This window comes from Rhinatrema bivittatum, chromosome 2 (genome assembly GCF_901001135.1).
Source record: "Rhinatrema bivittatum chromosome 2, aRhiBiv1.1, whole genome shotgun sequence".
NCBI classification, from domain to species: domain Eukaryota; kingdom Metazoa; phylum Chordata; class Amphibia; order Gymnophiona; family Rhinatrematidae; genus Rhinatrema; species Rhinatrema bivittatum.
Window position 1 is genome coordinate 213,293,320 of NC_042616.1, and position 25,806 is coordinate 213,319,125.

The window sequence follows — 25,806 nt, forward strand, 5'->3', positions numbered from 1 at the left end:
GCATTCATTTTTGAGGGTTAAAATGTGTGCACTTTTTTTCTTTTTTTTTTCCCCACACACATCGGGGGGTACTATCTAATAGCCTCATCAACATGGCATTTACATGTGATGAGCGCTATTAGCTATACACAGGTTTGGACATGTTTTGGATGCATTGATCCCCTTATGCATCAGGGGTTATGGACATGTGTCCAAAACGTGCATCCAACCGCAGCTTAACCTGAAAATTAGTCTGAGCATACAATATTGCATTGGCCTATTAGTGTGGATGTTGCCCAAACATCCAGCCTCCTAGGTTCTCTGTGTGGTCTTCATGCAAAAAGCAAACCTCACTCTACTGTTAACCATTAACCGGCAAGTAACTCTTAATTGTTAATAAAAACAGAGGGAAATACCTCTGAAAAAGCTGGTCACAAAAACCCATGTCTTTTGGGCAAAGGGATGTGCTTTATCAGAGCATTCACACAAACAGGATGAATTCTGTACTAGTACAATGACTTGTGTGCTGTGGACAAAAATATTACAATGTAAAGAGGATCTAAATGAGAGACAGAAAAGGGAAGTTTATATTAGCCTAATCACACAGATTTTCAAACAACCACAAAAAAAGAGAAAGGAAATAGTTGTGAAAGCAAGTTGCACAAAATGTCCAGGCAGCACAAATACAATCCATCCCAGAGTTCAAACATGTTCAAAGCAATCAGCTAAAGTCACAATTTCAGAAAGCCACCAGCATTCCCCGAAACCTGATCCTGAGAAACAGAAAACAAAGAACCCCATCCAGCTGCACCGATTACTCTAGGACCTAACCAGATTTACCCCTAGTAGTGTTTTTTTTTTTGTGAAAATATGATGCATTCCCTATAAAGGAAAATTGATTCTTACCTGCTAATTTTCATTCCTGGAATACTACAGCTCAGTCCAGACTCCTGGATTTTGCCTCCCTGTCAGCAGATGGAGACAGAGAAGAAAAGATTTACTGACACTGCTACTTAACCTAGAGTGCCAGCAGCAGTCCCTCAATGTGACCTGTACCCAAGCCAAGATGAGAATAACTAACAATAACTGTGACCCTCAACCCCCTTCAATTAACAGAAGGGAGGCAGAACCTCTATGGAAAACTTGTTCCAACAACATTAAGCAGAATATCAAGTAATCAAACAAACCACTCTGCATCATTTACATATAGCCATGACAAGCAGGCTTTACTGAATGAGTGGGGCTCTGGACTGATCTGTGGTATTCCAGGAATGAAAATTAGCAGGTAAGAACCAATTTTCCTTTCCTGTTCATATCTCCTAACCTGTGCACAGCCATGTCTCCTGGGTGCCCTGAGATGTACCCAAGTTCCCTTATACTGGGCAGGAACATGATACAATACATTCTCTCAAAATCCTGTGAGTACAGATCTCTGACATCCAACCGGTAATGCCTGGAGAAAGTGTAACGACTTCCAAGTAGCCACCAGACATATTTCATGTGGAGAAACCAGCTGACACTCGGCCCATGAGGTTACCTGCACCCAAGTCAAGTGAGCCCTTAGATCCTCCAACACCGGATGGCCTTTACAAATATATGCCAAGCTAATCACGTCCTTAGCCATTGCGCAATAGTAGCCTTGGATGCCCTGCACCCCTTTCTTGGCCCATTCCAAAGCACAAAAAGATGATCCAATCTCCAGAAACTAATAGTCACCTTGAGATACCTTAACAATGCCCACCACACATCCAACACATGAAGTTCCTTTGCGTGCAGCACAGACTAATCCAAATTCAAAAAGACAGGAAGTTCCACTGTTTGACCAAGATGAAAGAATACCTCATTCTCTGTAAAATGAAGAAAGGGATCTCTATAAGACAATGCCCGAAGCTCTGAAATTCTTCTGGCTGAACAAATCACCTCCAGAAAACCCACTTTCAGGGTTAAATCCTTTAGAGTCATTCTCCGTAAGGGCTCAAATGGAGCCACACACAACACACTCAGCACCAAATTAAGATTCCATGAGGGACACATCTTCTGCACTGGGGGCCGCAAGTGCTTTGCCCCTCAAAAAAAAAAAAGAATCACGTCTGGATGCGAGGCCAGGGATATTCCCTGCACCTTACTCCGAAGAGAGTCTAAAGCCACCACCGGTACCCAAAGGGAATTATAGGCTAGACCCTTCACTAGACCTTTTTGGCAAAAAGGTCAAGATATGGAAAATTGAAGCACAAGTAGGCTGCATGCCCTATTCAACACACCAAGCCTCCAAAATCCTCCACACCCTAACATAAACTAAAGATGTGGATGGTCGTCTGGCTCTTTGAAAAGACCATATATGCGGAGGGGAAGGAGAGAGGAACCTTAATTTCCATCTGCAAGGTTTGAAACTAAAACTTACTGTTGGAACCGGGGGCGGAGAAGAACTTGCCCTGACGGAGCCCGTCCACTTCCGGGAGTGATGTCACTGGGAGGTCCTTCAAAAGTAGATTATTCACGTCGTGCAGTCGACGTAGGAGTGCGCGTCGCCCAAGCCGCGAGCGCCTAAGGGGCGCGCGCGGCTTTGATTGAACAGAAGACTCTCTCTCTCCTGCTGTTCCTGACCTCCTTCCCCAACTAAGTAAGTAAATATAAGTTAATTTATTTCTTTTTTGAACTTTGCGGACAAACTGTAATTGAGATTTATTCTCAATTTAAAATACTTTGAATCCTCTTTCCAAACCTCCACTTGAGAAGTAAGGTTTTTAATTAAGATTGTGGAGAGGTGTTTAAGATCTGAGGGTTATTTTGCCTTTTCCTACTATTTATTTGATATGCCACACACAAAAAGGAAGGCAAAGATTAGGGAGGTTATTACCTCTTCTCCCTTATCTGAGTCTTCACAACCCCAGATCCAGGCATTCTTTTCACCAGTACCTAATATTCAACCGGTGAATGAGGCCATTGAGGAATTGGCCACAGAGCGGGTGACCAGTCTTCCGGCCGAAACATCTCTTAGTCCCGGGTGCCCCGGATACTCCTCCTCCACCTTCATCAAAGGAAGGGATTGGAGAAGGAGCCTTGGCTAAGGAAGGGCAACAACAATCCCGCATTCTAAGTGATATTTCTCTGCAGTTAGACAAACCAGCGGAAGTTACAATGGACTCCATCTGGTCAGCTATTAAAGCACTTGAATTAGCAATAGTTAAATTAACAAAAACAACAGAAGTAGCAAATCAACATGTTACTAATATCGAGACTGCGGTGATAAAGATAGAAGGAGAAAAGAATCAATTAGAAGAACGAATGAATAAGATGGAAAGCTGTTATCAAAGATTCACAAAAACAGAGATACTCTATGATAAGAGACTTGAAGCAATTGAAAATACTTTAAAATATCTCAATTTGAGAATACTGAATTTTCCTAGACAGGATTTAATTTCTCTGATGGAAATGTTCAAAGAATATCTTATTGATACTTTACAGATGCCTCAAGAATCTCTTCCACCGATCTCAAAAATATATTATATCTTACCTAAAAGGAATAAAATAACCTCGGATAATAAACCAGAGGAGCAACAATTGAATCTGACAGCAGTTTTAGAATCTACTGCAGATACCATAATTACAACAAGGGCAACTCTGCATATAACATTCGTTTTTGCGTCTGATAGAGATGCTATTTTTCGCCTCTACATGAGGAAAAGATTGGAGAAATTTCATGGGGCCCCAATTTGGATATACCCTGATCTTTCTAGATTAACACAATTAAGGAGGAGGCAGTTTCTTGCCTTAAAAGCTGAAATTGAAAAAATGGGGGGAAAATGATACTGAAATTCCCATGTAGATGTGAGATAATGCATCAAAATCAGAAAAGTATTTTCTTTGAAGTCTCACAATTAAGAATGTTTTTGGATTCTATAGCCCATGAGTCCTTAGTCCTGGAAAACGCGGCAAATAAATAGAAATATTTAGGTCTTTAATCTTTTTTTTCAATTGTTAACTGGACATTCCACGTTTACCTAAAACCGCTTGTGTTTCATTTCTTACTTCTTAAAGATTGCCTTATTAATTTTTCTTTAAATACAGATAACTGTTGTAATTGATTTCAAAAGAAATTATTACTGTATTTGTAATTCAAATATGTGTAAGTCTTTTTGATTATATTCTAAAAATGCATAAATTAAAAATTAAAAAAAAAAAAGACCATATATGCATGAACGCCAGGGAACTAGCTCTAGCATCGATGCTATAGACCCCAGGACCTATAAATAATCCCAAATTCTAGGCACCTTGAGTCATAACAAGTGGCGAACCTGACACTGCAGTTTCACCATCCTGTCTTCTGTGAGAAACACCTTGCAAATACAGGTGTTGAATCGAACTCCTAGGTACTCCATCTAATGGCATTAGATGGCTCTTCACTAGATTCACTACCCAGCCCAGAGCCCTCAACCTCTCTAGGACCCGCTGCACCGCCAGCTGTCAGAGATCCATCAATTTTGCCCGAATGAGCCAGTTGTCTATCCAGCATTCCTTCCTTCCGTAGGGATGCTGCCACCACCACTATCGCTTTGGTGAACATGTGCAGTGCTGTCGCCAAACCGAAAGGAAGGGCACAAAACTGAAAATGACCTGCCAGAATCATAAATCTCAGGAACTTCTGGTGCTCCTTCTCAAGTGGGATATGTAGGTATGCCTCTGTGAGGTCTAGTGACGCCAGAAACTGTCCCTTGTGAACTGCCACTATGATTGAACTCGTCTCCATACGAAACCGTGGTACCTTGAGGTTGGCACTGACAATCTTTAAATCCAAACTCAGTCTGAATATCCCTTCCTTTTTCAGGTCCATGAAATGAATGGAATACCGATCTTTTCCCCGTTCTTCTCAGGGAATCAACACTATCTTTCCTAGCTGATGCAATGGGAGATAATAAAAACTTCCGGCATCAGGAGAGCAAATTCTAGCATGTAGCCATCTCATCATTTCCAAGACTCACTGGTCCATTGTGATTCTAGTCAATTCCTCGTAAAAATGGGCTTTCCGACAGCCAGAAGAGAAGAATAGACAGGCCTAGTTTCAATGTGAAGATTTAGTTCCCCTAGTTCCTTGACCAGGGGTATATCTGGTCAATATTCACCCACCTCAAAAAGATTGGGCCCGGCCCAAGCTTTGCCTCTGTACTGTCAAAGGGGCCTCTCGGTTCTGCCAATATCTTCTATAGTCCTTAAAATGCAAATGGGTGGGAAAGGATTTCTTTCCCCCAGCAATTTATCCCCCTTGGACTCCCAGATGCTTCACCAGTTGCTATAAATCCTCCCCTAACAATAGCTTGCCTTTGAATGGGAGAGCCCCTAGCTGAAACTTTGGCCAAACATCTGCCTACCAGTTTCTTAACCATAGTAGTTACCTGGCTGAAACCAGACATCATAATTCTGGAGGACGTCCTAATCAAGTCATACAAGGAATCCATCCATAGGCTACCGCAGCCTCCAAGCGCTCTGCCTTTTTCATGGGGGACAATGAACAAGTATCCTTCACCTGCAACTGCTGAACCCAGCACAAACAAGCTATCTGCATAAAACTGCTACATATAACAGCCTGGATATCCAAAGCAGAAACCTCAAAAATCCTCAAGGTGAACTTCCAGCACAGAGGACCCTGCCACCAAAATGGTGGTTTTCTTGGTCATCACCGAGACTGATGCTTATGAAGGTAGATGCATCAAAGTTGAGTATCCCTTCACCATTGTCCTTCCAACATTTAGACCGGTCTCAGGGGTGGCCCACTCCCTGATGACCAGTTTCTTTACCAACTTGTGGAAGAGAAAAGCCTTAGCCGGACCTCTCAAGCTGTCCATGACAAGGTCCACTTCTTCCTGGACTGACTCCTCCTGAGGAAGTTTGATGCCTAGCTCTTTAAGCACATGTGGAATCAAGGACCACAACTCTTCTCTGCTAAACAGATGGACCACCTTTGGTCACTGGCATTTCTCCCGGATTCGAATCCAAAATGTCCTGAGGAGACTCCCATCATCATCTTTGGAGTCCTCAGACTCCTCCATGGGGCCACCATGCTGCCCATCCAAGCCAAGCAGCTTCCGGATGTTGGGAAATTTCTTTTTGCAGATTACTTTGGGCCTTTTTTTGCAGGCCATGAGTCACCTTGCAGCTGGCCCTGGGTACGAGGGCGCTTTTCCCCTACTGCCTTTCTAGCCAGATACTTCTCTGCAGAAACTAACAAAATCTGAGGAAAAGGCCTGAAAATCCTCCTCATCCTCAGAGGCTTCCTGCTTCTCTGCAGGATACTGCATGGCAGGCAATAAGGGAGGAGGGGAATCCCCTGCCTCCCTGGGAGCCTCCCGTGCTGCTATGACTGCACTCAAGATGGCTGCTGTTCCCGTGCTCATGGGAAAAGGATTTGCTGTGGTTCTCAAAGTCCTTGTTGGTCCTTCCTGCACCAAAATGGAGTCTGCATTCTTACACTCCGAAATAGAGCCCACACCATCCGAGCTGCCTTCTCTTCCAGAGATGCAGTGCACACAAAAATTCATGCAGTTGAGCCAATCACGTGTATCCCAGTATGAGCGGCTGGCCTTGCTGAGATCCCTGGCCAATACCATGTGTGTCCCACACGCGCTGCCTCCTTGTTGCTTGCCAAGGCAGTCTCAAAGCCAGAAGCCCCAGCTACTGATGGCTCTCACTTGTGTCTGGTGTGATCACCAATCATTCAAGAGCCAGCCAAAGTCCAGAAACCCTCTCCAAGCCGCTTTAAATAGTTTGATTTTTTTTTTTTTTAACTGCAAGAAAAACAAAGTACTTTCTTGAATGCTGCAGAGAGGCTACTGTTTCCTGAAGGCTCACTGGGGGAACTAGGGAACTGAGCCACCAGCTAATTGAAACCCCCTCAGCATGCAGAGACAAGCCACCTGCTTGTCCACCTCAACCAAGCATTATGGCCCCCACCAGGGACCTAACAATCTCCTAGGAGGAAACTCCTGAAAGAAATCTCGCCTTTTTTTTTTTTTTAACTCCAGGCTGCAGGTTTTACACCTCTGTCATCTGCTGGAGACAGAGAAATGCTGAGGGACTGCAGATGGCACTTTAGGTTAAGTAGCAGTGTCAGTAAAATTTCTCTTCTGTCTCCATCTGCTGGCAGGGAGGCAAAATCTAGAAGTCTGGACTGATCTGGGGTATGAATAGGAAAAAGGGCTCTATGCTTTATAATTATTGGATTATTTTTTCCTCCATCTTTAACAGGTTCATTTCATATAGCAAATACAAGAGCTGCAGTACTTCTCAATGTGCCTGAGATAATCAATGTTCTTTCTCATCCTCAAAACACATTACACTGCAGTCACATTCAAGAGAGGAAGTTTAAGCTTAAAGGTATGAAAGTTTCCTGGGTATCAGGATGCTTAAGATTGGACATGGAGGAAGAGCTGTGGCCTGAGTCAGCCTTCATCAGCAGACAGAGAATAAGGGAAATGAGAAGGGAGGCTGGAAAGTAGGGAGGTAAGAAAAAATGAACTAAGGCATGGATGGGCACTAACCTTTCAAAAGGAGACAGAGCAGCTTTTAAACTAGAAAAAAGGGGAAAGACGACAGTCGCTCAGCAGCACATGGTTCGGAGGGAGGTTTCTTCGAAGGATACTAATGTAGCATTAGAGTTAGGGTATCCTAACAGAGAGGGTTCCAATAATAAGAAAAGTAGTCCAAGGGCCTATAATTAAAGAATCACCTGAGCTAAAAGATTCCAAATTATCCCTGTTAACTGAAAAACAGAATACAAACTCATAATAAAAACTTTTTAAAATATATCCAAAGAAGAAAGCCTGATCTGGGAAACTATAGACCGGTAAGCCTGACTTCAGTGCCAGAAAAAATTGTGGAAACTGTTATAAAGAATAAAATCACAGAACATTTTGATAGACATGGTTTAATGGGATACAGCCAGCATGGGTTTACCAAGGGAAGTCTTGCTTCACAAATCTACATTTTTTTTGAAGGGGTGAATAAACATGTGAACCGATAGATGTGGTGTATTTGGATTTTCAGAGGCTTTCGAAAAAGTCCCTCATGAGAGGCTTCTGAGAAAACTAAAAAGTCATGGGATAAGAGGCGATGTCCTTTTGTGGATTGCAAAGTGGTAAAAAGACAGGAAACAGAGAGTAGGATTAAATGGTCTGTTTGTACAGTGGAAAAAGGGTAAACAGTGGAGTGTCTCAGGGATCTGTACTTGGACTGGTGCTTTTTAATATATTTATAAATGATCATGAAAGGGTATGTGTGAGGTGATCAAATCTGCAGGTGACCCACAATTATGCAGAGTAGTTAAATTTCAAGCAGATTGTAATAAACTGCAGGAGGACCTTGTGAGGCTGGAAGATTGGGTGTCCAAATGGCAGATGAAATTTAATGTGGACAAGTGCAAGGTGATGCATATAGGGAAAACTAACCCATACTTTAGTTATATGTTAGGTTCCATATTAGGAGCTACCAACCAGGAAAGCATCATAATGGATAACACATTGAAATCATTGGCTCAGTGTGATGTGGCGGTCAAAAAAGCAAACAATGTTAGGAATTATTAGGAAGGGAATGGCAAATAAAACAGTGGATGTCATAATGCCTCTGTATCGCTCCATAGTGAGACCACACCTTGAATACTGTGTGCAATTCTGGTCGCCACATCTCAAAAAAGATATAGTTGCACAGGAGAAAGTACAGAGAATGGCAACCAAAATGATAAAGGGCATAGAACAGTTCCTCTGTAAGGAAAGGCTAAAGAAGGTAGGGTTATTCAGCTTGGAGAAGAGAGGCTGAGGGGGAATATGATAGAGGTCTACAAAATCATGAAAGAACCTGAACAGGTAAATGTAAATTGGTTATTTACTCAGACAATAAAAGAACTAAGGGGCACTCCATGAATTAGCAAGTAGCTCATTTAAAACAAAATCAGAGAAAATTATTTTTCACTCAACACACAAGCACTAGAATATATTGCCAGAGGATGTGGTTACGGCAGTTAGTGTAACTTGGTTTAAAAAAGCTTTTGATAAGTTCCTAGAGGTGAAGTCTATAAACTCCTATTACTTAATAAGGAATAAGAACATAAGAAATTTCCATTCTGGGTCAGACCAAGGGTCTATCAAGCCCAGCATCTTGTTTCCAACAGGGGCCAATCCAGGCTACAAGTACCTGGCAAGTACCCAAACATAAATAGATCCCATGCTACTGATGCCAGTAATAGCACTGACTAATTCCTAAGTCAACTTGATTAACAGCAGTTAATGGACTTCTCCTCCTTATCACTTATCACTTCTCCTCCTGATCACTTACCAAAGTGTCCATCACGTTTGATATTCAACTCAATAACACCATACGCAATGGTTGTAGGAGGCGGGATTTCCAAGAGCACGTTTGCATCTTTGATCATGTTTCCATTTTCACTCACTGAAACCTGGGAGAGACGATTAGTCATGAGTGAGCACTGCTCCTGCTGCTCTATGTGATACCTAGGCTGCGGCTTGGGAGTCACGTATAATAAACCCATGGGCCTTTGGATAGCTCACCTCCCAATAAAGGAAAATTGGTTCTTACCTGCTAATTTTCGTTCCTGTAGTACCACAGATCAGTCCAGACAGTGGGTCCAGCAGATGGAGACAGAGAAAAACTGAAAGGGTATCCTATTTCAGGACAGAGCCTACCCTGCATCCCTTCAGTATAAATGTTATCAAAGCAGATAAATATAAAGATAACCAGCATAAGATCAAGCAAGCAACAAATAACTGATAACTTGAACAAATCAAAACTCTGTAATAACCGCTCTTACATATATTCATATACATCTAGTAGATGCTTCCGGTGCCTTAAAGTTCTGATAGGAAGCAGATAGATCCAAAATGCTGTGAAGAAACAAGAGGAAAAACTTCGAGCGGACGTAACAACAGTACGGGCAGGAGCCTGGACTGATCCGTGGTACTACAGGAATGAAAATTAGCAGGTAAGAACCAATTTTCCTTTCACCTAAGTTGGGAATGGAGGAATGGGTCAGCCGTATTTCATTGGGAAGAGGGCTTCATGACCGAGTGCAGCGGGTTTCCCTCCCGGAAGGGACGTCGGCCACAAAAGGAATGAGACCAGGACTGGGATCTGGAGGAGGTACCTCTAGGAAAGGAACCCCTCGCTCTGCTATTGAACCGGCACTGACCTCTAAAACGAGAACGTGAAGGAAAAAGGACTTAGACTGCTTCGGGCGGTCCTCCAGCAGCTTATGAACCTTGTTCTCTCCTAAGGATTTGATAAGCTGTTCAAGGTCCTCCCCAAAAAGCAAATTGCCCTTGAAGGGAAGAGTAGCCAACTGCGACTTAGAGGAGGAATCTGCAGATCAATTGCGCAACCAGAGGAGACACCTGGTTGACACCACTGAAACCATGGCCCTGGCCTGTACTCTGAGCAAATCATATAGAGCATCCGCCCCATATGCTACTGCTGCCTCCAGTCGTTCTGCCTGCTCCGCCTCTGCAGATGGGAGGTCCTGGGTGCTGAGCGATTGTTGAACCCACCTAAGGTTTGCCCACTGCATGAGACTGCCGCAGATTGTCGCCTGGACCCTTAATGCCAGGACTTCAAAGATGCGTTTGAGATACAGCTCGAGCTTGCGGTCTTGAACGTCTTTCAGTGCCGTCGCCCCCACCACTGGCATTATGGTGTGTTTGGTGACTGCAGAGACGGAAGCGTCCACCCTGGGAACTTTAAGCATCTTTAGGCATTGATCAGGGAGGGGGATAGAGCTTGTCCATTGCCCTACCCATGCGGAGTCCCGCCTCGAGAGACTCCCATTCCCGGAGGAGAGCTGCCTGTGCATAGGGTGAAATGGGAAATTACGTGGAGAAGCCCCAAGTCCCGCCAGGACCGGGTCCACGTTGGCTGCGAGAGAGGGCGTAGAAGAATCCTCCGGTGACACCTCAATGCCCAGCTCATCCAAAATAAAGGGAATGAGCGGATCCAGCTCTTCCCTTTGGAACAAACGGAGAACACGCGGGTCATCACCCTCTAGGGGAGGCCCTGGGAGCAAATCAGAGTCCGGATCAGGATCAGGGAGCGCAGCCGGTTGGGGGGTCCGGGGCTCCCTGACTCTAACGGACCCCCTGACTAACGGACCCCTGGCCATCCGGAACAACAGGGGGCTGTGGAGAAGGTACCCAAGGGACTTTAGCTGGGGGGGGGCCTGGGGAGGGATCATCCTCTTCCTGCAGGCTAGCTAAATAGGATTTGTGCATTAAAAGCACAAATTCCGTTGAGAAACGCGGTTTAGGCTTCCTGGGGAGGGGGGGGAGGGGGGGTCAGAAATCCCCTCCGGAGAGTGGCTTAAAACCGGCAGCGAAACACTTAAATCGGGCCCTTCTTCTTCTTCCCGCCCTGAATCTGAAGAAAAACCTCCCCCAAAATGGCCGCTGTTCTCGCGGTTCCAAGCCACGCACTGGGAAGGCTAACTCCAGGTCGTAGGTCTCGGCGCTGCTGCAGAGGGACCCTCCCCACCTGGCAGGCACCCGGAGCACAGCCCGTCACGGGAGAGCCGCAAAGCAGGCTCCCCACAGGCTAGACAGGCAGAAGAACGCGGCATGATCAAAGGGAGCCGCTGAGAAGACGATCAGCTGAGCCGGGCTGCAGGGGGAAGCGTATGCAGGCGAGTGAACCCTGTACGCAACCCCTATGAAATCAGAGCAGGGAGAAATGAAACTTGCTTTGTCTGCCAAGGTAATTGCTGTTATTTATTTATTTGTTTATTTTAGCAGTTGCAGGGGAATTAATCTTCCCTGCTGGGGGACCAGAGATATTAGCTTCTCAGGATCAGTGCAGCCAGAAAAGGGGGAGTGACTGGACCACCAGAATCGCCCCAAACAGCAAACAGGTCACCGGGAAAGTTAGCCTAGGCTGAATAATCAAGGCCTAGGCTCCCAGCAGAGCGAGGAGACAGAGCTGTCTCCTTAAGACAGAGCATAAAATAACTTGTATCCTTTTTTTTAAATTACAAAAGTATAGAGAATACTTGCCTGATCTTGTAAAAAATCTGAGAAGAAAACCTTAAAGGGAAAGAGAAAATTGAGGAAAGAAGGGAACCGCAGGTTCTACTGTCTGAATCTGCTGGAGACAGAGAAATACTGAAGGGATGCAGGGTAGGCTCTGTCCTGATATAGGATACCCTTTCGGTTTTTCTCTGTCTCCATCTGCTGGACAGGAGGCTCAACCCACTGTCTGAACTGATCCGGGTACGTACAGGGAACGCAGAATTTTAAAACAGCACAGAAACAGAAATGGCACCTACTAAGCCAGTCTTCAAAGAGATTAACCAGCTAACTCCCCCCCCCCCCCCCGCCCCTGAATACAATTGTTACATCTCAGCTTTTAAAACTGTTCCCCTACTGAGTGGCTCAATGTTGCTGCCTAAGGGGCCTATTTACTAAAGCTTTTCTCGCATTCTGTGTCTTTGGGAAAAATGCTTAGTAAATGACCCCCTAAAGTGACAATTTTCAAAGCCATTTTAGGGGGTGAAACAATGCTTTGCCAGTGGAAATGACTTGTAATAAAATTGACAAACACAATATAGGCACTAGAATTGCACTCCAAATATTCAATCCAATTGATCAGGGGAATGCAGTGGTATTAATTCAGTCCCACACTTCAAACTGTATGGAATTTGAAGTGTGGGACTGAATTAATACCACTGCATTCCCCTGGTCGATTGGATTGTAATAAAATTGCCCATTAGTAAGTTTAGCTGGACACAGCGGAGGTGTTCCTGGGGGCAGTTGGGAAGGGGATTGGACTTACATGCATGCTTTTGGATTTTACAAAGTGTGGGTAATTCTGGCGAAGTTATTTTCAAAGCAAACATAGGGAAATAAATTGCTTTGAAAACTGGTGTAACTCTGCGTATTTGCTAACTTTCTTAAGCAGGCTGTTACAAAATTACCCCCTAAATTCCCAAGCCAGTCAAAAAACCAACAGGGGACAGTTCCAGAGGCATTCCTGGGGTAAGCTTACAATTTACTCCCAAAATCCTGTTTTTAGAAAGAAAAATGGTTTATCACAGTTGAGGGCTTATTTGTTTAGATGTGCTTCTAATTAATGTACTGTATTTTATAATTTTAATGTATGGATGAATGTTTTTGATTATGTTGTGATCTACCTCAAACAGATTTTGGCAATGAAGCAGAATATAAATTAGTCAAATAAATAATTTAGCCGATCTGAGTGATTTCCAGCACCAATGGACTAAGTTTAGCCACTCAACCTTGGTCACACAAATAGCAGGCCTAAATCTCTAGCTGGTCAAATTCTTCAGATGAATACCTAGCCAGTTAAATTTGTCTGAAAATTGTTCCCACACAACTGGTTACAATTAACTGGTTATCGATTTATTTAAAAAGATGTCTAACCTGCCAATCCAAGGTTCTTGTGAGGTACAAAAACATTCAAATTTAAAACAATAGAGTGATCATTGTGCACAACAATATCAGAGCTCCTTACTGCATTAAAAATTTCAAAGTGAAGCAGAATCAGATGATATCAATTGAGACATCTCCAGCAAGGCCTGGGAAGGGCGCCAGATTAGATCTGGCTGGTAGTTGAGATCCAGGTCGGCCACTGTCTGAGACAGGATGCTGGGCTCAATGGACCTTGATTTGACACAGCACAGTAAGTCTTATGTCCTTATTACCACCAAATGTTTGTAGAAAGAAAAGTTTTCAGTTGTTTTGTAAATTGTATGAGCCAGGCTTCCATCTGCCAGAGTTTAGGTCCAGCTATTGGAAAAAACTTTGCACTCGCAAGATCACGAAAGGAGGGAGAACAACTAATAGATTCCAATCAGCACATAGGAAAATTAGTTTCTTACCTGATAATTTTCGTTCCTGTAGTACCACGGATTAGTCCAGACTCCTGGGTTTTGCCCCCCCCCCCCCCCCATCTAGCAGATGGAGACAGAGCAGTTTACAAAACAAAACTCCGCCTTATAGAGGATGGTGCCACCTACAGTCCGGCAGTATTACTCAATGTCAAAGCAGAATGGCTCTCCAAAACCACCCTAACTATGTACAATAGCACTTTAACAAGACAAAAAAAATAACAGGTCTACTGCACCCTACTGGGGACGGAACCTATAGAACCACTCAAGCACAGATAATCTAAAATTTCTGCAGATCTGAAAATAAAGCAATTAATAAACGAGTGGACTCTCCCTTACTTCCACGTCTCCCACGGTCGAGACTCTGGACTGATCCGTGGTACTACAGGAATGAAAATTATCAGGTAAGAAACTAATTTTCCTTTCCCTGTACGTACCCGGATTAGTCCAGATTCCTGGGATGTACCAGAGCTTCCTTACCTGGGATGGGATTCGGAGAGGCCAACTCGAAGCACTCCTTCTCTAAATCCTCCTGAACCTGGTGCTTGGACATCCAGTCGGTAATGCCTTGCAAACGTATGCAAAGATTTCCATGTGCCCGTTCTACAAATCTCCTGCGGAGACACCATCTGGCACTCTGCCCAAAACGCTGCTTGCGAACGAGTAGAGTGGGCAAGAACACCAACAGGGAGATATCTACCACGAAGCAGATAGGCCGAGCTGATAGCCTCCTTCAGCCAACGGGCTATGGTAGTCTTGGAAGCCATCTGTCCTTTCTTTGGACCGCTCCACAAGAAAAACAGATGGTCAGACACCCGAAAACCATTTGTAACCTCCAGATACCACAACAATGCTCTGCGAATGTCCAGTTTCCTCAAATCCCAAGACAAGGGATCCGATTAGTCTAAGTCCGCGAAGGCCGAGAGCTCCACCGATTGGTTGACATGAAAGGCAGAAATCACTTTAGGCAGAAAAGAAGGCACTGTCCTTAAAGAAACACCCAAATCGGAAATCCTCTAAAACGGTTCTCTACAAGAAAGAGCTTGGAGCTCCGACACTCTACGAGCTGATGTAATGACCACCAGAAAAATTACCTTCAAGGTAAGATCCTTCAGAGTGGCCCTTTTCAAAGGCTCAAAGGGCACCGAGCAAAGCGCTGTGAGAACTAAATTCAGACTCCAAGACGGACAAGGATGCCTCACCGGAGGACGCAAGTGTTTCATTCCCCGGAGGAAACAGACCACGTCCATATACGCCATTAACGCTACTCCTTGAATGGTACCATGCAAACAACCAAGAGCCGCCACCTGTACCCTCAGAGAGCTACACGACAGGCCCTTGGTCAGACCATTTTGAAGAAAGCACAGAATATCTGCCCGAGGTCTAGGTAGGAGCCACCTCCCAGTCTAGACACCAAGACTCAAAAATCTTCCACATTCTAACATATACGAGGTTGGTGGATGTCTTACGTGAGCGCAGGAGCATAGCCACAGGCGAGTGAATAGCCTTTACGACTTAACCGTTGCCTTTCAAAAGCCATGCCGCTAGATCAGTGATGGCTAACCTATGACACGTGTGTCAGAGGTGACACGCCGAGATGTTTTTGCTGACATGCGCAGCGTTTCATGGACTATTGGGAAATTATTTTTTTTTTTATCGGCTGTGCCGAGCCTTTTTTTTTTAATCGGTTGTGCCAACCCTTTAAAATTAGTTTTTTAGTATCCCCCCACCCTCCGGACCCCTCCACCCCCCCAATGCCCCCGGGCACAGGGAGGCTCATGTGGCACAACAACAGGCAGATAGGCAGGGCAGTGGTGAGGATCACGTCACCACGGCCCGAAGAAAAAGATCGCATTTAAATGCGCTGATGCTCCTCCTCCTTCCTGCCTGTGCGGCCCCAGAAGTAAACGTTGCTGGAGCCGCGTGGAGCCGCGTGGGCAGGAAGGTGGAGAAGCATCAGCGCTTACGGGCCGCCGCGAATCCCAATTCGCAGTGGCCCGAGAAGATTAGGGCCGCTGCAGAGCCCATCCTGCAGCGACCCATGAAGAGGAGGCCCAGAGGTGAGAGAGAGCCTGAGGGTCTGTAGAGGGGGTGTGTGTGTATGAGATGAGTTGAGAGATTGTGTGTGAGAGTGAGGACCTGAATGTTTGCAGAGACAGCATGTGCTTGAGCAAGACAGCATGTGGGAGAGAGAGAGCCTGTGTGTGTGAGAGACTGTGTGTATGAATGGTTGTATGAGAGAGAGCATGTGACAGTGAGAGCCGTGTGTGTGTGAGAGAGAGAAATGCATGTGAGAATGAGAACCTGACTGTGTGTTTGAGGGAAGAAGATGGAGAGAAAAGAAACAGAAAAAAAGACAATATAAAAGTAATTGGCAAAAAAAAAATAAGAAAGGGAAGGTGGAAAAAAAAGCCTGTGACCAACCAATTAGAAAACTAAGATCAGACAGCAAAGGTAAAAAAAAAAAATTACTTTTTAGTGATTGACACCTGTAATCTTTGGGAATGTGCAAGAATAGCAATTTCTCTATGCGTATCTCGCAATGTACGAGATCAGCATGGAGAAAGTGGAAGCCCACGGGGCCTGCATAGAGGAGGCAGCAGAATGGGCTTCAGTGTCAGTAGCAGCAATCGGCACCTCCCCAATAGTCATGTGGCAGCAGTGACAGTGGCAGCAGAGGAATGAGAGAGGTTCCGAAGTTGCTGGCAAAAGAGAGGGGGGTCTGCCTTTAGTGTGTGCATGTGTATGAATGGGACTCTGCCTGGGGGTGTATGTGTGTGAATGCATGGGTGCCTGCCTGGGGGTCTGTGTGTGTGTGAGAATGAATTGGTGCCTGCCTGGAGGATGGAGCGGGAGTGGTGTGAACATGAATGGGAGCCTGCCTGGGATTCAGTGTGTGTGTGTGTGTGTGTGTGTGTGTGTGTGTGTGTGTGTGAGAATGACTGGGAGCCTGTCTGGGTGTGTGTGTTTGTGTGTATGTGAGGGAGCCAGTGAGTGTGAGAGCATGAGTGTGTATGAGAAAATCCAGGGGAGTAAGAGTTTGTGTGTGTGTGTGGGGGGGGGGGGGGAGAGATTGTTTTAATTGAAGATTTAGCCAATGAAATTCAGCAACAAAAAAGTCACTAGGCAGGTAAGGTAAAGAATTATTTGCTTTATTAATAAATACAGTACATATATTAAAATTATAACTTTTTGTTATTAATTAGAGCTACAAATATCACAAAATTATGGATTTTTCTAGAAGTGACACACCACCCGAGTTATGGTCTTTTTTTAATGAATTTTGACACACTGAGCTCAAAAGATTGGCCATCACTGCGCTAGATAGAAGCGATCTACTTCTTCCAAACAAATGGGCCCTTGATGCAGCAAATCCGGAAGAACCAGAAATCCTAACGGCCCCTCCACTGCCAAAATTGAGGAGGTCCGTAAACCAAGGACATCTTGGCCACTCCAGGGCTACCAGAATTACCTCCGCTGGGTGAATCTCTATTCACCTGAGCACTTTGCCGATCAATGGCCAAGGCGGGAATATGTACAGAAGAATCTCGGTGGCCAAAGTAGCACCAGGGCATCCACCACTTCGGCTCCTCTCTCTCTGCGACACCTGTAAAAACACGGAGCTTTGGCATTCCGAAACTTCGCCATGAGGTCCATGCAGGGCCTGCCCCACGCATCGCATATGAGCTGAAAGACTGCGTCTGCCAATTCCCATTCCCCGGGATCTAGTCAGTGTCGGCTGAGAAAGTCTGCCTGTACGTTGTCCACGCCGGCAATGTGAAACGCCGCTATGCTGACTAAATGGTACTCTGCCCAGCTGATCAACTGATGAGCTTCCACTGCCACTGCTTGACTCCTGGTTCTTACTTGGAGATTGATATACACTACTGTGGTCGCATTGTCCAAGAGAATTCTGACCGACCTGCCCTGGACGAAAGGACGGAATGCTTGCAATGCTAACCACACAGCTCGAGTCTCCAGAGGTTTGAACGACCACTGTGACTAGTCGGGAGACCATAATCTCTGTACCTATTTTCCCCGGCATACCGCCCCCCCCCCCCAGCCGGAGAGACTGACATCTGTGGTGATCACTGTCCAGTCGGGCATCTCCAGGGGGACTCCACAGGATAGACTGCCTGCAACCAGCCACCAATCGAGACTGGCCCGCGCTGCCTCCATAACTGACAGAAGATGATGAAACAATTCGGAGACTGGGTTCCATCGGGAAAGTAATGCGGACTGCAAAGGCCGCATATGCGCAAAGGCCCAGGGTACCAGTCCCAAGGTCGAAGTCATCGAGCCGAGAACCTGCAAGTAATTCCGGACCCTTGGAGGATGCTTGAGTAATAAACTTCTCATTTGTCCTTGCAGTTTGGCAATGCGATCTGTGGTAAGAAATACTCGGCCCTGCTGAGTGTCGAATAGAGCCCCCAAATATTCCAAGGACTGAGAGGGCACGAGCCTGCTCTTGGGAGAAATTGACCACCCAGCCCAGAGACTGAAGGAGCTGGAGCACCCTGTGAATCGCCACTCGAGTCAGCGGTTCCAATTTTGCTCGAATCAGCCAGTCGTCCAAGTAGGGATACACCAGACGTCCTTCCCTCCGGAGATGGGCTGCCACCACCACCATCACTTTGGTGAACGTCCTGGGCGCGGTGGCGAGACCGAAGGGCAACGCTCGGAACTAAACGTGCTGACCCAGTATTGAAAAGCGAAGGAACTTCCGTGATCCGGACGGATGCCTAAATGAAGGTACGCCTCTGTGAGACCTAGGGACACCAGAAACTCTCCCTTTCGCACCGAGGAAATGACTGACCAGAGCGTTTCCATGCGAAAACGTGGCACTCTGAGGCATCTGTTTACTCTTTTGAGGTCCAGGATGGGTTGAAAGAATCCCTCTTTCTTTGGTACTACGAAGTAAATGGAGTAACGACTCCTCCTTCTGGCCTCCTCTCAGGACCTCACGAACCCCTGGGAGGCTGAAGACCACACTGCTGCTGCTAAAGTTTTTTTTTTTTTTTGTAAGCCAAAATAAGTAAGAAAAAAACAATAGTCCCCTTAACTCTGACTAACTCCCAGAACAAAGTAATCACACAGACCAGACTGCAGGTTTTGCACCTCCACCATCTGCTGGAGACACAGGAATACTGCCGGACTGTGGGTGGAACCATCCTATATAAGGCAGAGTTTTGTTTTGTAAACTGCTCTGTCTCCATCTGCTAGGGGGGGGGGGGGAGCAAAATCCAGGAGTCTGGACTGATCCGGGTACGTACAGGAAACATAGGTTCCTCTGTGGCCTGTACATTTTTAATAGTGCACTAATGCAGCCATTGAGGAGCCTCGTGACTTAGTGCTTTGTGAATAAGGGAGAACACTGTAAATTTAATTCTGGCTTGTACTGGTAGTCACTGCGAGGGGTGCGTGAGCTCTTAATGCTGCGGTGCAGTTGGCGCAGCCTTGAGGGCGAGCCCTCAAGGCCCATGCCTTCAGCTGGCAAACACACCCTGTAGTGGGACAGTCTGGAGCTTCACTTTTACCAGCCACCTCCTCCACAGGTTGGGCCCTTGAATTCTAACAGCCTGCAGAGCTTAGGTGGGTCCCTAGGGCAGCGGTGGTGACCACAGTCCAGAGGCTAGGAAGACAGCAGGCTTACAGAGGTCAGAAGAGAACCAAAGTCGGGGCAGGCAGCGAGAAAGAGTAGTCCTGGGTCCAGGCTAGAGAGCAGGGCCAGGCAGCAAGCAAGCCTCTTGCCAGGCAGCTCCAGGCAAGAGGCCAGGTCCAGAGCAGCAAGCCAAGGGTGACGTGGACACACAGGAGACAGCAGAATGGAAACAAGGAAGACAGGCTGGATGAGGCTGGACCTGGTAACATGACGAGCCTAGACTGGAAGATAAGGCAAGGCTGGATAAAGGAACAAGGAACAGGAATGCTGGCAACACGCACTGCAGGGAATGCAGGAAGCCCGTTGAGGCGAGGTCTGGATGTCCGAAAGGCCCTTTTAAGGGCTGAAGCCTTTGTCGTCATCCAAGGGTGCTGTGGCCTGTTTCCTGGCGCAGGCCTTTTAAATCTGGGTGGCCTGGCGTGCGCCTAAGGAGAGCAGGGCTGGTGTGAAGATGGCGATGTCCGTGCCTCGCGATTGAGGCCTGCTGTTTCAGCATTTGGGGTTGAGTGTGCCGGCTCGTGGGGACGTCCCACAAGCCGGCAAACGTAATGGGGTGAAGAACAGATATAATGTGTTGTATATGCTTTGTACCAGTTAGTATTTGAGCAACTGAATTTTGTACTGACCTTCATTTTCTGTTTTTATTTTGTATCTGGGAATGGTCTATCATAACAAAATAATTTTTACACTGATATTTTTGTTATAACATTGAAATTCCCAGGCAAAATAAAATAAAAACTGAAAACAAAGTTCCTGATTTAACATATCCTAGCATCCCAGTATAAATGAAATTACAATAATCTAAGCCAGGTAGTATAAATGCCTAAAAGCTGTTTAAAAATTTGTGATTTCAAGAAAGATCCCCTCACCACATTAACCTGCACTGAGTTATTTTTCTTGCTCTGTGTATTTTTAAAAATATGAACTACTGAAACAAATACAAAAAAGGAATAGGTAGGGTTTGGGGGGGGGAGAGGAGAGGGGAAGGGGAAGGAAGGTTAGGTAGGGGGGTAGGCAAGTTCCCTCCCAGTCCGCTCCTTAATTGGAGGATGTACAAAAAAGCAGTTTATTCTGCTTTTCTGTACACTTTCCCTGTGCCGGCCAAAATTAACTTCTGCCTTTGGGTAGGCATTAATTTCTGAAAGTAAAATGTGCGGCTTCGCTGCACATTTCACTTTCTGTATCGTGTGGGAATAACTAATAGGCCCATCAACATGCATTTGCATGTTGCGAGCACTATTAGTTTCGGGGGGGTTGGCCGCGCGTTTTTGACGTGCTATTACCCCTTCCTGTATAAGGGGTAAAAACAGCGCGTCGAAAATGCGCGGCCAAACCGGGGCAAAAGGTGCGTTTGGCCGAGTGCACCATACTGAATCGGCCCAAGAGTTAACAATTTTCTGCCCTACTCCCATACTGGCTAATTGGATTAGAATTCTTCTGTGAGGGAATAGTGTCAAAAACATTACTGAAATCCAAGCGGGCAAAAATCACTGCCTTTCCATAATCCACCACCTCTGTCATCTCAAAGAACCCATCCAAGTTTGTCAGAGGGATCCTCCCCTTTGTGCAACCATTCTGCCTGGGGTTCTGGAATCTGCTTGTTTCAAGATACTGCACTATCTTTTCCTCTAGTAGTGTTTATACAGCTGTGATTGCTACCAAAGTCAGACCAACAGATTTGCAGGTGCCTGCGCCTTTCTCTCCCACTTTTCTGGTGGGGGGGATAAGATCTGCTCTCTTCTAGTCTCTCGGAGCTGCCCTCATCTCCAAGACAAGTTGAACTGAAAGTTCAGCACTTTCTTAACTCTTTCAGCATCCTGGGTTCTACTCTGTCAAGTCTCATGGTCTTATCTACTCTCATTTGTGTAGGTAGTTCCTCTTCTGAATAAAGGCTTGTGATTATTTCACTATCACTTTTGCACCTGCTTCCTAACTTAGATACTTTGTCTTCCCCTTCTGCAAATACTAAGCAAAGGAACTTGTTTAAGACTTCTGCATTCTGGGCCCCCTCTTCATTAATCTTATTCTCTCCCTTTCTTTATAAGGATGCCCCCTCTGTTTTTTTTTCACTTCTTCCTTATATATTGAAATATTTTATATCCTTTTCTATTGACTGGCAATTTTCTCCTCTGTTTGGGCCTTTGCTCATCTAATTTTCCTCCTGATCTCTCTCTGTTTTCCTGATAATTCTGTCTTTCCTCCTCCTCGTGTGTTCTTGCAAATAATCTGAATGCTCGTCTCTTTGCTCTTAACATTTCTTCTGCTTCTTTTCAGGGGCATATTGGTTCCTTGTATATCTCACTTTTGCTAACCTGCCTTACACGGAGATCTGTTGCCTTCTTAATGCTCCCTATAGTTCCTCTGTACCTTTTAGATCCTTGACTTCTGATAGGCCTCCTCAATACCCCTGTACTGGAGATTTGTACATTGCTCTCATGTACATGTAAATCTTCTTAGGTTTTTCCACAGTAATTCAGCTCCTCCTTGCTCTCTCTGTACTTTGGCTATTACTACTAAGTTCCTAATATGAAAAGTTACTCCTCCTCCCTTTTTCCTATTTTGTCTCTTCTGAAAAGATTGTACCCTGGACTGAGCGCATGCCCATCCTGATTTTCATTACACCAAGAACTGGCAATTACAACCATATCTAAATCTACCTCTACCATGGTGGTCTCCAGGTCTGTGACTCTGTTGACAAGACTTTGGTTATCTGCATATGTGATTCTTTATTTTTCCATTATCTATTTTATCAGCTATCCCTGCTCTATTTCCCACTGTCATTTCTTAGATTTTTTTTGCTCATTTGATTTGGGGCTTTTGTCTTTTCAGGGCTTACCCTGTTTATCTCAAAATTTATTTTTTTTTTTTGCTTGTGGTGCAAAGCAATTTATCTTTTTTTTTTCCCGGGCTCATTACCTCTTTGGATGGATGTAAGCCATCACTTCTATACAGATCCTTATCCTCCCAGGTGCATCACCAGTCACAAACGTACCCACAGCCTTCACCGCACCAAGCTTTCAACCATGAATTGAAGCTCTGAGGACTATTCTACCTGTTCCCCTGTTATACGTAGCTAGCAATTCTGAAGCCTTAACTCTTTGAACTGCCCTTGGAGCTTTTACTAACTCAGCCTTAGCCAGGCCATTTGCAGCTAGGCACACTGATATCCATTTCACCTCCTTTTCACATTCCTCTAGCCATACAAAAAGATTTGAAAACTGGTGTTTAACCCAATGTCCACATCAAAAAAGTTGGAACACCTCAGATCTTTTGGACTTCCCTGGTTTAATGCACATTTCTTCTGCTGCTGTATGACCATGCTTAAGGTCAGTTGACTTCCCTTTGGCCTTCCATCACTTAGGGCAAGGGCTGCGCAAACTGGGGTGCAGCTCCCACGAGGGCCTGAGCAATTCGTATTCACTGGCTGCCCACTGGCTGCCCAATCAGGAAAGAAAAAAAAATGGCTCTCCTGTCGAGTCTCGGTACTATAGAGGCACTGCAGGCTCAAGAGGGAGGAAGCTGCCAGGACGTAGTGACATCATTGTAAGCATGCCTCGGCTTAGCCATGTGGTTTTTTTCGTGGGCCAGGGCAAAACGCTGCTTCTTCTCTGGTGGGCCCAGATGGGAAGCGGTTTACTGTGCAGCAGAACTGGACATAGGAGGGACTACTGCGGTGTTCCACCACCCAGGAATATCTGCCACCCTCAGACCTCAGCCTGGGAGGGAGTTCCTGCCGCTGCTGAGTCCGTACCCAGAGATAGAGGTCACAGTTTTTGTCCGCCGTGGTGAAAAGAAGTGGTGAGGTTGGGGAGGGGAATGGGCAAAGAGGTCTGAGAGAATGAGGAAATGGAAGGGACAGAGGGAGGTGGTAGGGAAGGGAGAATAAAGGCAAAAAGTGTTAAAAAAAAAAAAAAGCTAAATAAGAAACTAAAAACATGGAAATATAAAAGATGAGCAAGCTAAGAAAAATACAAAAATTCAATGAAAACAGTGAAAAAGCAAATTAAACAACTGGTCAGGATGTTATGGAATTTGTCTCAGCTCTTAAAAAGGTTTGGCTGGAACCTAAGTTTTCTGGTAAATTCTCCAGTCCTCACCATTGTGATATGTGGCCTGTGTCTGTGTTTGTCTGGTGTGTTTAGTCTATGTCTTGTTTATGTTTGGGTGTGCGATGTGGGCTACCTGCCTGTGTCTCTCTCTGTGTCTGAATATGGTGATCTGCCTGTGTTTGTCTGGTTGTTTTTGTGTCCATGCCTCTTCTGTGACAGTCTGTGTTATGTCTGTGGGTCTGTCTTTCTGTATAGTCTGTCTGGCTGTTGGGTTTCTGTTTCTCTATGGTGTGTCTGTGACTGCATGTGGGGAGTCTGTCTGGGAATGAACTATCTGCTTCTCTCTCTGGGGGCCGACGCAATATCAAACACGTGAAAAAGTGCGTCCAAACCGGGTGCCCATTTTTTTCAGCGCGCACACATCCACCTCTCCTGGGCACATGATGCAATATTCTAATGAGCTGCCGCGCTAAAAGGGACGCATTAAGAATGAATTGTGCGTCCCTATCACTCAGAAGCATTGGGCACCCAGGAGACATGGCTGTGCATGGGTATGTTTTTGCCAGACGGTTTGGTTTCCCAGCCCGGATGAGGTCAGCAGCAATGGCTGCTTCACCCGTTTCAGTCGGGCTTTCTTCTCTGTCACTGAAACTTTACAAGAAAACAACGCATGAGATGTTAGAACTTTGTGTCCACGATCACATGAGACACAAGACTCCCTCGGAAATCAGCGTGCACATCAGAATTGGTGAAACAGGACAGAGCTCCCCAAAACTGAGCCTGCTGGTTCACCTCGTTAAATTACAGCCAGGCCTCCATAAACTCCCTGCTGTCAGATAAACGTTCACTGAGCCAGGCAAGAGTCGCTGCTCATGGGGGGACTACAGTGCTGAGCAGGATACCATGGTATGACGCATCCAAGTTTTACCGTGATCAGGAACCAATGCACTGTTAAGACAGCTGATTTAAAAGCTTTATTCTTACCGTGTCCTCTGATGATGTATGTTTAAATTTCAACAACCCAACTGAAAGGAAGAAGGAATTATCTGCGGCACAATAAAATGGACCCTAAGTACAAGCATCCGTTTTAACCCTCCGCAGATAATTTACCAGCAAAAAAGTATTTTTGTTTTTGAGTTGAGCCCTTGATGCACGGCAAGGCTTAATGCCAGCTCCGGGGGTGGCGTTAAATTTGCTGTGTTAAAAAAATGCACATCGGACGCACGGCGATTTTTTTACATCAGGGGTAATAGATAATAGCCTCATCTACATAGCATTTATATGTGACGAGCGCTTTTAGCTACGTTTTGGTTTGGACGCACTGTTTGAACAGGTGTTAGGCTAGTTTGGACGCGCTATTTGCCTCAGGTGTTAGGCTAGTATGTCCAAACTGCGCATCCAACTGCGGGTTAACCTGCACGCTAGGATGAGCGCACTTTATTGCATTGGCCCGTGTGCCTTTCCGGAAAAAATATGTCTTCCTCTCTATGTTCATGTGTGTATGTGTGAGTTTACTCCTTTCAGCCGCTTGAAGAAAAACAAAATAGGGGCTTTGAGACAGTGATTGGCAGCGTGACTGCCTAGTGAATATGTGTATGTGTGGTTGTGTATATACCCATCTAGGGGACCCCCAACTAATGGCATAAATAGAAGAGGGCTACGGCTCACAAAGTTTGCTTACTCCTGGTTTAGGGCATATGAGTTAACACCCTACATGAATGCAAGCACTCTGGGGGAGGAAACATTCGGCCATGCTCTGCCAACACAACCATGCACTGCTGTGAATACAAACAGCACGTCTTTATTCAAAGTAGACTACAACTATTATATCTGTCTTACAGTGGTGCAGCAACTAAAAAATAACTGCTTTAATGCTGCTGAAAAAAAAAGATACAATTTCTCTATTTTTATTTCTTGGTCTTGGAAGAGTGGCATCTGCATATCAGCCCAGAAGACTATTAGAAAGGGCACATTGTACCACACACGCTAACCTGTATTTATGTGCTCCAAAGAACAACGTACTCCAAAATGTATTTTTTTTTTTTTTTTTAGTTGGCCCTGTATTTACTCCTTGCTCCTTTTTCCAGCTCAGCTGGAACCAGTGCTGCAATGCTGGTGCCATGAACCTTCATTCACATCTATGCAGCAATGGTCCTGAGGCCGGGTACCATGCGCATCTTCCGGAAGCCTGCATCATGGGCTCTAAATCCGGCCACCAATTGTCG

The 25,806-nt window shown here is 45.5% G+C and overlaps 1 protein-coding gene across 2 annotated transcripts in view; it reads right to left on the bottom strand.

Moving 5' to 3' along the window:
- Window positions 1–25,806, bottom strand: part of GSDME (gasdermin E) — a 133,763-nt gene that overhangs the window by 72,796 nt on the left and 35,161 nt on the right. For both annotated transcript variants that reach the window (XM_029589123.1, XM_029589124.1), the window contains one exon: window positions 9,301–9,421. In XM_029589123.1, coding sequence (XP_029444983.1) covers window positions 9,301–9,421 — 121 coding nt within the window. The remainder of the gene's footprint in view (window positions 1–9,300; window positions 9,422–25,806) is intronic.